This window comes from Musca domestica, unplaced genomic scaffold, assembly GCF_030504385.1.
Source record: "Musca domestica strain aabys unplaced genomic scaffold, Musca_domestica.polishedcontigs.V.1.1 6, whole genome shotgun sequence".
NCBI lineage: Eukaryota > Metazoa > Arthropoda > Insecta > Diptera > Muscidae > Musca > Musca domestica.
Genome location: NW_026712363.1, coordinates 22208081 through 22223627, shown reverse-complemented (window position 1 = coordinate 22223627; position 15547 = coordinate 22208081). Strand labels below are relative to the sequence as shown.

Sequence of the window (15547 nt, the reverse complement as noted above, 5' to 3'; positions counted from 1 at the left end):
AATCGCATAAAAAGATGTCAATAACGATGTTAATATGGATTTTGTAGTATTTTGTGACATTTTTTTAATTTTTTTCATATTTTTTATCGCATGCGATTTTTTCATTTTGACAATAATATTGAAGAATACCTTTTATAATATTTTTTCATTTTACAACACAAGATATATATAGATTGCAATTATCCTCACGAAAAAAGGTAGGGTTAGGCTCAGAAGGGTTAGACCTATTGTTTTCAAGGATGTCCGCAATATATTTAGGGGTTGAAATGGACCAACAACTAAAAATGTTCCTGATTTTGTAGCCGTTATAAAGGCCACAAATAGAATCCAAAGGACACGAAATCTCGCATGAAGTTAGAGTTTAGAACAGCGGGTAGAATGGACCATTACTTTTGTGTAAAAAAAAACCATACAAATATCGTAGACAAGCATGTAGATGAGTCTAAATTTGGAGATAGAGAGGGACCTCTTGCTTTTGGAGATGATCGCAAAATAGTTAGGGGTTCAAATGGACCAAAAACAGGAAAAAATCCTGATTGCACAATTGAAGCCAATCGACATGCCTGAGAATAATGTTAAGGCCATCGAAGAAGTCTAGTATTTTGGTTGACCATTAGATTAAATTTATCCGTGACATAATTTCAAGGCGAAATCTTCCAAAATCGATTTAGACATAAGGGGGCTTTTAACATATTGTAGTGTTGTAGGGTATCACATAGTCGGCCCCGCACGACTATAGCTTTTGCTTACTTGTTTCATTTTGAATTAAACATTTGGTAATATTTCTACAGCTAACAAAACTAAGTAAGATATCATATACAGATTGCATTTATGGCCCGATCCTTACGAAATTTTGCATGGGGATAAGATGAGGGTCAGAATAGAAGCCTACTCTTTTTGGAGATGATCGCCATATATTTAGGGGTTAAAATGGACCAAAAAACTGCAAAATTGTCAGCAGGTCGTAATTATCGCCCGATCCTCACGCACATTTGAATGGGGGTTACCGGACATTTCAAAAGCCAAGCAGTTTTGGATGGCCATCTAAAAATATTCAATGTGTGAAATAGTTTGCCAACTTTTGCAGACAAAATACGAAAATGTCCGTTCCAATGACTTTTTGGAGATTTCACAAATACAGGAAAGACGCACTTCTGACTATTTCGTTACCGCTGATTTCGCTGAAGAATATAGTCAAATGTCTGTATCTCATATAGATGCGTTTCAGTCAAAAACCAATAATAAATGTTAATCTTTTGCCACTTCTGAGAGATTATAGGTCTTTGGGAAATATTGGTTCCAGATCTAGGATCTTCCAATAAATTGGAAATGAGCAAATTAGTTTAAGTTGCTATTATTCGAAAATTAGAGAACGAAACCTGATGGTTTTCTTTTATTATTTGTCAAAATATCTTGTGGAATTCTTTCGAGTATCTCGCCTATATGTATGGTTTATTATAGTCTTGTAGGGTATTCAACGGTCGGCCCCGCTCGACTGTAGCATTTGCTTATTGGTTTTTTCTAAGCTCAATTGGGTCGTATGTGCGAAACTCCATCCTATTTGGACTTATAATACACATTTGGTGCACAATAAAAGGCAAATCAGGCAAATATATATATGGGTGGTAATCTATAAATAAATGTGACCTGCTATTTACGGACGGAGAGACGGATGGACGGGCGGATAGATGGACTGATATGAATTAATCGACTCAGACTGTGATTCTATGCAGAACATCAAAAGGAACTATGGGTCTATCTCGCTTCCTTCTCCAAGTTACAAACAAATGCACAAAGACATAATACCCAGACCACAGTGTGAACAAATAATGATATTTTCTTCATCAGACCTTCAAATGTCAAATTGCAGCCGAAATAGTTTGAATTAGAGCTGATAACTTCAAAATACAAAAAATCGTTAGGTACAGTTTCATGGGGTCTATACCTTTATGTGAACCATTTTCAACACCAATTATCCTAGAGAACATACCGGTATTCGCGTCAAACTTCAAAGCTCTACATAAAATAATAGTATAGTTGACAGACGGACCTCGTTAAGTCAGTTTAGAATTTAGAATATTGATATTCCATTTCATGATGGAGGGCATAACAATATTATAAAATTCTCTCTCTCTCTTGCTACAAGCTCCATTCTAAAAAAACATCTGTTTCTTTAGTTTATGATGCAATTGGCATAGATACTTGCATTTGTTCTATAATACATTAATTTCTTCATTCGACTCCAATTCTAATTGTTAATTAAATAAACATTATTGAGTAGTTTCAAACATATATTCATACATAGATGCACATGTTTGTGCAGTGGTTTAAGATATTGTAAATATATGCATGCATTCCCGATCTATACAGACAGGAAATATTAAATTAATTAACATAATTAATGTAGAGTGGACAATGTTTTTGTAGACTTTCGTCATATTGACTCAATATTCACAATGTTATGATATTGTCATAGGTCTAACATTTCTTTTTATCAATGTGAGTGTATTTCATAAAGAATTGGACTCAACTATCTTTAATGAATGTTTAATATTTTCCTCGTCACATATACGTTTATATTGTTGTGTATTCTTCAGTTATTAGAAATTATCTAAATGCAGTGTCAAATTAAATATTTGAATTTTTATAAATGTGATTTTTTAGAATGGCAAGATGGCAATGCTATCTTTATAGAGACAGTATTCATATACAATAATAGCCATGTTTTATTATACCCTCAGCCATATGGCTACAGAGGGTATATACAATTTGATACGATCAAAACGTGCCCAGTCGATGTCCGTCCGTCTGTCTGTTTGGCTGGCTGGTGCGCACGATAACTCTCGAAGGGAGTACCCGATTTGGTGCAAACTGGGTACATCGTAATATTTTCGTCAAACTTAGGTCGAAATTTTTAAAAAATATATATTTTTTTGCACAGAAAGAGAAAGGATAATCCGATTTTGCTCCAACTTTGCAAATCCTAATATTTGCGTCAGTGCTAGGTCAGATGTGAAAAAGGACAATATCGGTCTACTCCGTCAAGTACCTCCCTCACAAATTGTCAAAATGTCGAATAATTAAAACTCTTATATAATGTGATGTAAGAGTCCGATTGTCTTCAAATTTCACACATCCCAATATTTACATTAACCCAAGATCTGGTGTTAATATGGACAATATCGGTCCACTTCTTCTGGTAACTCTCCCACAAAAGGTCGAAATTTTCAAAGAATATATTTTTTGCACAGAAAGAGAAAGGCTAATCCGATTTTGCTCCAACCTTGCAAATCCTAATATTTGCGTCAGTGGACGATATCGGTCCACTCCGTCAAGTACATCCCACACACATGGTCGAAATTTGCAAAAAAAAAATATTTTTTGCGCCGAAAGAGAAGCAATAATCTAATTTTGCAAATCTAAGTATTTGCGTCAGTTCTAGGTCTCATGTCCGATTGTCTTCAAATTTCAAGCATCCTACTATTTTTTTAACCCAAAATCTGGTAGTAAGACGGAATATATCGGTGCACTTCCTCTGGTACCCCTCCCACAAACGTTCAAAATTTTGAATATCCATGAAGTTCATAAAAAGTGAAATCAGCATCCGATTCTATTCAAGACATTGGTACATCTCAATATTTCCATCAACACAAAATGTGTTATAAAGATGGTAGAGATCGGACCATTTTTTTTGTTACCTGCCCCACATAGCGTTAACAATTTTGAAAAACTCGACGCTCAAAGAAAGCAAAATAAGCATAGGCCCACCACAAGGAGATTATCCAATGCCGTTTTGTAAGCCAAGGATTTCGGGAATGTGTTTTGTCTCGAACTTACTGCCCCATCTTTTGAAGGATCTCTATCGTCCACAACAACCCGCAGACTTCAACGTTTGATTGCGAGATAAAGTCAATTCATGTAGAGTTTTATCTCGCCATTTATTATTGGATCCCCACCTTGCAGGTACTTTTCCAATTTCTTCTTGTTGACCTGGACTTCTACGCTCTTTATGCGGACTCACAATCGGTGTCGATCACTGCTTGCACAACTCGTGCATATAGTGCTTCCTGATAATTATAGAAAAAATATGACCGCTCTTTTCCATGTTCCGTGGCCACCTTCCTCTACTATGTTAGCTGAGTCTCCTTTGCAGAGACTACATGTCTGCTGTCACACTCGCCTTTCTTTGACATTGCCTGTCTTTTGTTTCATTTGTTCTCCATTTTCAGGCACCAGACCAGGTTTGCCCGTAATACGAATGGGTGGGAAGTTCTATTTCTTTTTTGGAGGAAGGCTCCGCGGCATTTTGCTCCTCTGGGGATTTGATTCTTTCTCCTGCCTCTGAAGAAGTGAAAGGAGAGCCTCTGGAGTTTTTTGGGATCTTCCAGCCTTGAAGCCACGGCCTTCCTTACCTTGAAGCCTCATGGAGAAGTAAGCGAGATAGTCCCATAGTTACTTCTGAGGATCTTTATAGAATCACTTTCTGAGTCGATTTATGGCAGTCCGTCTGTCCATGTATTTTTGTAAACAAAATGCAGGTCGCATTTATTATCCGAGTGAGATAAACTTTTCCAAAAAAAAAATTTTTTGGCCGAAATATAAATTGGTGACCATATATATTTTCAACCGATTTCGGGTTAATTGTGACCAACAACTGACCAACATCAGTTCAAATGACGTGAATTTTGACACTTCCGACGGAATTCAGTCCAGAAGCAAATGCATTAAATTTGGTGAAACTCGATTCAGATATAGCTATAGTTCCAATATACATTTTTTATCCGATTTGATCTTTAAGTCCCACACATGGGTAATATGCACTCCACAAGAAAGATATTTGATACAAGATATCAGAAACAGGCCAGAAACACCCCTCTTAAATTCTGTCGAGATCGAATCAGATTTGGATTAAATACCAAATGGCTAATACCAGCCCAAATGGACTATATTCTGGAACATCCGGCGGAATTTAGTCAGGTACCAGGAATTAAGTCAGTTGTGAAAATGGGCAGTATTAGTCCGTTTCCTCTAATTCCTTCCCCACAAGATGTCAATGTTTTGAGGAATTATCTTATTTTGTATCTTATTATGATTCCTTTAATTGGCGGAGTTTCAATACCAATCTCTTTACCTAATGGAACGAAGACCTAAATCAACCAATTATAGTTGTGACAATTTTTCGGCCTTATGCCAATACAAAAAACACATTTAAAATATATATATATATTTGCTCAAAATTTGTTTGTAGAAATCCCCTTTTACAAATTCTACCTCTTTGTCTACTTTTCTGCAAAAAATCAATTATTTTCCAACTGCATTCAAATGAAACCAAATTTGAAAACATTGGGGATTTCCACCTTACTCTGAAGTAACCAAAGAAAATTCACATCAATGGGGATTTTTCCATTGGACAAGTGCAGTAATGCAGCTCCCCTACTTTAACTCAGGAAAGCCAAACTAGTTTCCTTCTTCGTCAGCATCCCATCAAAGCCAGCTAGCAAATGTGTAAAATGCAGCTATTGTAACCCCCAGGTTAGAGCATTTGCACAAAGTGTTCTTTGCTGCATTTATTCCATGTCGAAGTCTCCTCAGAAGCATTGACAACAACAATAACAACAACGGCAACAAAAACAAATTTTCCAAACAGTTGTAAAAATGTCAGTATAAAATCGCTTTAAGGTGGAGTGTTAATAGTTTTATTCGCTCATTTCGAGGTTGTTAATAAAACGATAAAGACGTGACGTTCGACTCAAATGTAAACAAAGTGTTAACGCTTAACAGGCGAACAAAACAGGCAACAAATTCACAACGAATGGGAAAAATAAATGAATAGAATTTTCAAAAAAATAAAACCAACTAAACGAACGGTAATAGGATCAAGTGTAACAAAGTGAAATAAGTTCTATTTTCGAATAAAGTGATTTAGTTTCAAATAAAATAGTAAATACGCAAAAAAGAAACAAACATTTTCGAACGGATATAACGAACTAAACATTTGAAAACATGCTTTTCCAATTGACACGCAAAAGTTTTCTCACAATATTGGGATTTAGTTTTCTGATAGCGACCATAATCGTTTTGTGTTTCACCACCGCCACCATATCGGAAATTGAAAAATGTTTTAGCACGGAAGTGGATACGGAAAATTCCACATTGGAGTTAGTGCATATTGTAAGTGATGGTTTTATGTATTTTATTAAAAATAAATAAAAACAAAAAATATATGTGTGTGTATAAAATCAAAAGTGTCATTCGTAATGTAATGGATATGACGAGTTGTAATAAAACAAAGAATAAATTAATAAAACTGATTTAATTCAAATTGGTAATAGAGCTATTGAATGGAACATGAATTGATTTCAATGTAACTTAAAATATTCTGAACTATTAACGGGAGAACGGACTTTATGTATCGTCAGACAATTTAGAAGCCAAATACGAAAAAAGGAAAAACATTAAAAATAGGAAAAATTACAATAAAATGCTATTACAACTTTTAAAAAATTAAAACTTTTTAAAAATATAAAATCGGCCAGTGTCCTTATATGTGAAGCTGTATCAGAAAGAAATGAAAAATTTAATTGAAGACAATTGCATTATTTCATTTCAAGACAAGTGAAAAATATAAACCAGAGACAATTAGAAACTAAAATGCCTAATTATAGGCAAATAGTGCCAAAATTAAAAAAGAAAGTGAATTCAGTAAGGAAAAGTTTAAAGTCGGGGGGGCCGACTATATGATACCCTACACCACTATGCTATCTAATAGAGCTCCCGTAACAAAATAATTTATTTTATGTAGATTATACCACCTATCAATATTTAGTCTTAGAATAACTATAACTGGGCTTCAGAGGGAACTAATATCTGGGAGACATATCCAACTCTGAATCGATTTTCACTAAATTTGACGGAGACATTATTCTTTTAAACCAAATAACATTGCTATAGGGTGCATGATATCACTTCTAGAAGGATATTATTCAACAAAATATATTTCGGAGTCGAGTTTCACAAGATGGAAACGTACCTTCCGAAATACACTACATTTGGGCTGATATTAGCCATTATTTGCACAATAAACCTGAAATCGGATAAAGGATTATATGGGAGCTATATACAAATCTTAGCCATTCTCGATAAAGTTTGGAAAAGGTTGGTCCTTGGGCAAAACAAATATTGTTTGGAAAATTTCATCTCATTTAGATAAAAATGCGACCTGCATTTTGTTCACAAAAATACATGGACAGACGGACGGACATGCATAAATCGACTCAGAAAGTGATTCTATTAAGATCTATCTCGCTTCCTTCTCCATGTTATAAACAAATGCACAAAAACGGAATACCTATACCACTATGTGGTGTAGGGTATAAAAAAAATCAGCAGCAAATTCAAAAAATGAGGGTAATATAATTTGATACCTCAAAAAGATGCCTTATCGAAATATCGGTTTTAGAACCAATGTCTCTTTGGACGAAATTCTTTTCAGGACAAGTAGGGTTGATCTAGTACCTCCCTCATAGAAAGATAAGGCATCATTCGATTTTGTGCAAATTTTGCAAATTTGAATATAATATTTTTTTCAAGACAAGATCTGGTGTAAAAATGAGACATGTAGTAATTTGTCCACACAAAGGCTCCAAATTTTCTATTTTTATAACCCATTAAATGCGAAAAATCATCCGATTGTCTTCCAATTTCACACATTGAAATATCTTTATTAACACAAGATCTGGTGTGAAGATCGAAAATACAGGCTTACTCCTTCAAGTACCTCCCCTCAAAAGGTCAACATTTGAAATAACTATATCTCCCATTAAATGCGAAATCATCCGATTAACTTCAAATTTCTCACATTTAAATATTTTTACAAGATTTGGAGTGAAGATATCGGTTGACTCCTTTCCTACAACTGGTCAGAATTTTGAAAAAGTATAACTCTCAAAGTGTGCAAGGCACTTCATCGATTCCTTTCAAACTTGGTTTCTCTCAAACTGAGATGTGATCTGAATGTGGAATTTATTGGCCCACTCCTTCGGGTACCTTCCTCAAAAGAAGTCAACATTTTGAATAATTATAACCCTTATAACCTGCAAAACAAGTCAGCGATTTTTATCAAATTTCGCATATCTCAATACTTCTGTTAACCATAGATCTAAAAAATATGTCGGTCCCATCTTTTTGGATAAATTTTGACTAACAAAAAAAAAATGTAAGTGTTCTATTTTTTTTTTAAATTTTGCACATCAAAAATTATTATGGTTCGGCCTACTGTATCTGGTACATGGTGAAGATTTGACACAGGAAGTAGTCCATATATACGAAATGGGCAATATTGGCCAACCCTTTCCCTCATAAAGGATTAAAAGCTTCAATAATCATAATGTAACTCAATATGTATGTAAACAAACAGACATTGTACTTTTAACTTATTTTAAGCTTTTTTTATACCCTACAACACTATGTGTTGGGGGTATTATTAGTTTGATTGGGCCAACAATTATGTAACACCTCGAAATATTGATTTCCCACATAGGAAAGTATATATAAATCTTCCGAGCTGAGTCGATCTAGCTATGTATGTACGTCCGTCCTGTCCATGTTATGATCCGAACCTCACGAGTATTTTGATGGAGGTGCAGTAATGGTCAGAATAGAACTATATTGCTTTTGGAGATGATCGCATAATATTTAGGGGTTAAAATGGACGCGAGAGTTAGCATGGATCTAGAGTTTAGGACTGGGCAGAAGTCTTCCAATTTGGATGGTCATCGGGTAATATTTAGTGGGTGAAATAGACCATGACATTTGCATTAAATAAAAGTCAAATTTTCCATTAAACCGCGAATAGTTTTAATCACAGCGAAATCACAAATAGATGAAAAGGTAAATTCTGACCTCTACGAAGATGCCGATAGTAAATATATCGGATAAGGAAAGGGATGTTAGATAGAATGGTTATATCTCAAGAATGGCTGGATCGATTTTGCCAAATGTTGTCAATACCGAATTCCCTCTTTGCATAAAAGAATAAAATCTAAAAAATCACATAAAAAGAAGCCGATAATGATGTTATTATAGATTTTGTAGCATTCTGTTTTTTATTTCATATTTTTTATCACATGCGATTTTTTAATATTGATTAATATTGATTATTGATATTAAGGAGTTCAAATGTCCGTCCGTCCGTCTGCCCATGTTCATTTGTAATCAAGCTACAGGTCGCAATTATGGCCCGATCCCCGAAATTGAAAATGGAGGTGGTTAGGGTGGTAGGTTAGGGTCAGAATATAACCCTATTGTTTTTGGAGATGATTGCAAAATATTCAGGGGTTGAAATGGACCAAAAACAGAAAATTTTCTTAATTTTGCAGTTACGCTATAGGCCACAATTATGAACCAATCGACGAAATTTACATGGAGTTAGAGTTTAGAACCAACCTACCAATTTAGAGGGAAAATAGACCCTAACTTTTATGTATGAAAATAGGAAAATTTCCACTAAACAGCGAATATTTTTAACCCCAGCCAAATCACAAATACATTTAAAAGTCACTCCTGACCATTATGCTGAAAGCCAAGAAATCGGATATATAGCAAAATAGGAATAATAAATATGTAAAATAAGTAGATTTTATTTATTCAGCTTATAAGTCAAAAACCGCTGGGACGATTTTCACAATTTCCATCAATTCGGAATGGTCTCTGGCCAGAAAAGGATAAAATCTAAGAAAATCGCTGAAAAATATACCAATAAATTAGTGAATATCTTTTGTTCCATTTTTTTTTCAATTTTTGTCATATTTTTATCGCATGCGATTTCTTCAATTTGACATACAACTTTGAATTGAAAATTTTCTAAATTTTTACACCCCTCAAGACTACGCTTTGAGGGTGTTATATGCATGTCGCAATTATCGTCCGATACACGAAATTGCCTGGGGTAGCGTCAGGGTCAGAACTCAAACCTATTGTTCTTAAGATGTATATTTAGGGGTTCAAATATACTAAAAGAATTTAAATTTTCTAATTTTGTATTCGCTCTATAGGCAACAATTTAAAACTAATCGACACGGAATTACGTATTTGGGTGACTATTGAATTATTTTTATACCCTACACCACAAGGTGGTCAGGGTATTATGTCTTTGTGCATTTGTTTGTAACAGGCAAAAGGAAACGAGCTAGACCCATAGTTCCTTTTGATGATCTGCATAGAATCACATTGTTAGTCAATTTATGCATGTCCGTCCGTCCGTCCGTCTGTCCATCTGTCCATGTATTTTTGTAAACAAAGTACAGTTCGCATTTATTGCCCTATCCAGATGAAACTTTGCACAAATCATTTGTTTGGCCCAAGGACGAACCCTATTGAAATTGGAGATAATCGGTCAAAATTTAGATATAGCTCCCATATATATCTTCGTCCGATTTGCCTTTTATTGTGCACCAAATGTGTAATAGTATGGAATAGCATGGAATTTTGCACGTACGATCAGATTGAACCTGAAAATAAGTATGCCAAATTTGATCGAAATCGGTTCAGATATAGCTATAGCTCCCATATATATTGTTCATCCGATTTGTTATTTTTGTCCTCCGCAGCCGTAATATGCACTCTGAAACAACAATATTTGGGGAAATATATCAAATACAGCTCCTCTGGCTTTCTGCCATCCAAATTTCTGATATTTTTGTCTAAACGATTGAGTATGTATGTGTACTGTAAACGTACCTCCCTTCTACAGACATTTGAATGCGATTTGCACGTTTGTGAAAATTGCAGGAAAATCGGTTCATCCTTTTTCGAGTCTAAAAAGAATATGCCAAGATAATATAGATTAAGTATTTGGATATTCCAAATTGAGGTCATAATTTCAATTATCAAAAATTAACGCTATTTTAACTTATAATTGCCTGTCATTTGCTAATATTCCTATTTCTTTTAAAACAGGTTCTCCGTCATGGACCACGAACTCCAGTTGATACCTATCCGAAAGATCCATATTTACATTCCAAATTTGAACCCACCGGATGGGGCCATGTCACCAATGTATGTTAAATTTTTGTTATTTTCAAAATATTCCAAGACATTTTATAGCTATTTTCACTTTACAGAAGGGCAAACGTGAACTCTTTGAGTTGGGTGAACTGTTGAATCAACGTTATGGAAAATTTATGGAACCCTATTATACACCAGATGTAAGTCCATTTTCGATAAAAATTGGAAGAAATTTTTCAAATTTGTTTCTTTGCAGAAAGTGCATGCCCAGGCTACGGCTTCACCGCGTGCAATGATGACTCTGGCCACGGTTTTGGCCAGTATGTTTCCGCCACGCAATACCCCAATGGAATGGCATCCAGCCCTAAATTGGCAGCCAATACCAATATTTTCAGAACCATTAGATCAGGATTCGGTAAGTGGTATTCAATTTCAAGTTATTAAAATGTTTCCAACTTAAATATACATTATATCCTTGCCAAACTCAGCTCCTTTTGGTCCGAACACCTTGCCCCCGTTACTTCGAGGCACGCCAAGAAGTTTTGGAATTGCCGGAAGTAAAAGAAGAACATGCCAAATATGAAAGTCTTTTCCGAAACTTATCGGCCCTGACAGGTCTTAACATAACCGAAGCTGAACACATCAATTCATTGTATATAACACTGGAGGCTGAACGTGATTTTGGTTTACCGCTGCCGGCATGGGCTAAAGACTACTTTCCAGAGAAAATGCAATTTATGGCGGAACAAAGTTATATCTACAATGCCTATACGCCAGAAATGCAAAAAATCAAAGGAGGGCCATTTCTCAAGAAAATGTTCGATGAAATGTTGAAGAAACGAGATAACACGCTAAAACCGGCAGATCGTAAAATGTTCATATACACCGGACATGATTGGACAGTGGGTAGTATTTTGTCGGCCCTAAAGGTGTGGGAACGACAAATGCCCAGGTTTTCAGTTATGACAATATTTGAGTTGCACAAAAATGCGGAGACCGGAGAGTATTATGTGGAGGTAAGTCTAATGGCCACCTATGACGGGTTTTCTCTGTTATTGGTTCGCGTGGTACGTTTCATCACACAGAACTTTGTATTAAAGTGACCGACAAATTCGAGTGGTTACTAATGTTATTTAGAGATCAAGGCCGAATAAGCTTGCTGATTCGGTAGACTTTTTTGCTGGTCGGCCGGAGAATTAGTTTCTTAGTGGGTCGACAAAAGGGTGTGGCGATTTATGTTTCACTTCTATTTTTGGAAGCTGATGGCGGTTCTCTGACCAGATATATGAAGAGACTTTGAACTTCGCAGGAGTTCATGTCAGGTATTAGGATCGCAGATTAGTTCGTCAGGATATGCTACGGTCTACGATGGAATAATGGCCAGAAGCCTCTGAAGAACAATGAGCCGAAGTACCATTGGAACCTCGAGGCAAAGATCAATCCAAATCTATTATTTCTCCTCGAAATAACGATTTTAGACCCTAGGTCTTTTTGAATCAAATCCGTTTCAGGACATCTGCCGTCGATATGGCGATGTCCGTCCGTCTGTCTGTTTGACTGGTGCAGACGATAACTCTCGAAGGGAGTACCCGATTTGGTCCAAACATGGCATATCGTAATATTATCACAAAACTTAGATCGAGTTCGGAGATGGGCAATATCAATACACCCCTTATTGTACCTCCCCCACAAAAGGAGGACATTTTCAAAAAAAAAAAAATTATTTTACTGCCCCGAAAGAGAAAGGATAATCAGATTCTATCTAACATTGCAAATCCTAATATTTGCGATAGTTCTAGGTCAGGTGCGAAAATGGACCATATCGGTCCACTCTATCGTGTACCTCCACCACAAAGGGTATAAATTTTGAATAATTATATATCTTATAAGACATGAATGAGAATCATCAAAATATTTTTATAAACTCAAGATCTGTTGTGAAGATGGTAGAGATCGGACCATTCCTTTTGGTACCTCCCCCGCTAAGGGTCAACATTTTGAATAACCAAAGCGATAGTAAAATCCATAATAACCATCAGGCTCTCTAAACATTTCACACATCACATTAATGCTACTAGCATAAGATCTGCTGCGAAGATGGGATATATCACTCCACTCCTTCTGGCTCCTCCCCCACAAATGGACAAAATTTTGAATACCCATGATGGCTATAAATCGCGAAATTAAAATCCGATTCCATTCTGGCTGGGTACATCATAATAGTACCATCAGCACAAGATCCGTTACAAAGATAGTAAAGATCGGACCAGTTCTTCGGGTTCTCTTCACATTTTACACATCACATTATTTCCACTTACACACGTGCTGTGAAGATGGAATATATCGGTCCACGCCTTCTGATACCTCCCTCACAAAGGGTCAACATTTTGAATAACCATGAAGTTCATAAAACGCGAAATTAACATCCACTTCTATTCAGGCTTGGCACATCTCAGTATTTCTATCAACACAAGATCTGTTACAAAGATGGAAGAAATCGGACCATTCCTTCTGGTACCTCTCCCGCAAAGGGCCAAAGTTTTGAATAACCAAGGAGATCGTAAAATCCGAAATTACCTCCGGTTCTCTTCATGTTCCACACATCACATTATTTCTACTAACGTAAGATCTGCTGTGAAGACAAGATATATCGGTCCACACCTTCTGGTACCTCCCTCACAAAGGGTCAACATTTGGAATAACTATGAAGTTCATAAAACGCGAAATTAACATCCGATTCCGTTCAGATTTGGTACATCTCAATATTTCCATCAACACAAGATCTGTTATAAAGATGGTGGAGATCGGACCATATCTTCTGGTACATTATCACATATCTCATATAAAGAAAAGAAGGACCAATGTAGTCCAACCCAGGCACGTCGCAATATTTATATCATAATTATTTAGGTCCGATACTAAATGGACAATATTGATCTATTCATACGGAACCTACTCCATATAATATATTAGAATAATCGAACATTGGCTGAGGGTATACACCTAACGGCAAAACCCATTGATACCTTTTAACTTGTTTTTATTAATTTTCCTTTTTAATTTCAGATTTTCCTGCGCAATGATGAAAAAGGTTGCCTGCACGAGTTGAAGTTGCAACATTGCCATCGAAAATGCCCTTTGGACCGGTTGGTGGAGCTAAGTGCCGATGTCTTGCCCAATGAACCCTACGAACAACGTTGTAGAGCCAAGAATAGTAATTTTGTTGAACCACCGCCAAGGTTGATCGATCAGTAGTATAGCTGGCCAACATAACTCCAACAATTGTGGTAGCATTAGATTCTAAGATAGTTTAAATTTTTTTTTAAAGTTAGCATAGTTGGCCAGTTTTATGGTTTCGATACGAAGTGGTAATTAAATTTAATTACTTGTTGAAGCGAACAAAGCGAAACGCACACACACACACACACACATAGGAACCTTGTAATTACGTATTTTATAAACTTTTAGATAAGGTCTAGTTTGTCTTTGCGCCATACGTTGGTGCTTTTGTTATTGTATGTATGAGTGTATGTATGTATGTATGTATGTATGTGTTAATTATATTTGTAGCTAATTAGCAATTCCATCATTGTAAACCATCCACATTTTGAACTTGATCTTTTTAACGGTTGTTTAACTATAAAGTCATATCTAACATCTATTCTTGAAGTTGAAGCTTTCAAAGAAACTGAAAACTACAAGTTCAAGTATCAGTTAAGTTTTTTAATAAAAATGAGCTTTGACTTTGCAACAAAGCAAAGCTGGCATTTGAGATAAACGAGTTTTTTCTTGTGGTAAGAGAAAAAAGTAGCAACAAACAATTTAAGAGAGTTGATATGAGAATTTGCTGAAGTAAGAATTGTTTATTACAAAACTTTTCAAATATGATGGTGTCTCTATCTTCTTAAAAAAACTAGAAAGAGGCAGCAAAGTTCGGACGGGCCGAACTTTTAATGGCCTCCAACATTTGGAGGGAACTAGAAAAATTTCAAAAAAAAAACCGAAAACTACCACTTAAATGAAAATCGTTATATGGGGACTATACGAAGATGTGGACCTGCATACGAACTTTTTGGTCATAGGCCGTAGGACACATTACGAACTTTAAATGCGTAATTTATTACAATTACGGTGAATAATGTCGCAACAATCATAAAAATACATAGTATCGGGGGCTATACGAAGATGTGGACCTGCATACGAAATTGTTTGCCATTGGTTGTAGTTCACATTAAGATATTCCAATACGACATTTGAAACGATTCTGGTGAATAATGTTGCTGAAATCATCTAAACGCCGAATATCGGGAGGTACCGTTATATGGGGGCTATACGAAGACGTGAACATTTTCTGTAGTACCCATTACGAACTTTTAATACAAAATTTTAAACGATTCCGATGAATAATGTCGCTAAAATCATGAAAGTAACGAATATCGGGAGGTACCGTTATATGGGGGCTATACGAAGACGTGAACATTTTCGTCATAGCCTGTAGTACCCATTACGAACTTTTAATACGAAATTTTAAACGATTCCGATG

The 15547-nt window shown here is 35.7% G+C and overlaps 1 protein-coding gene across 1 annotated transcript; it reads left to right on the top strand.

The window, feature by feature from the left end:
- The first annotated feature begins 5651 nt into the window (after positions 1–5651).
- LOC101891996 (venom acid phosphatase Acph-1) lies at positions 5652–14417 on the top strand. Its single transcript, XM_005184916.4, has 6 exons — positions 5652–6171; positions 10957–11055; positions 11121–11204; positions 11261–11419; positions 11493–12020; positions 14071–14417. The coding sequence occupies exons 1-6, from the start codon at positions 6004–6006 to the stop codon at positions 14257–14259; spliced, it is 1227 nt and encodes a 408-aa protein (XP_005184973.1). The 5' UTR covers positions 5652–6003; the 3' UTR covers positions 14260–14417.
- The last annotated feature ends 1130 nt before the right edge of the window (positions 14418–15547 follow it).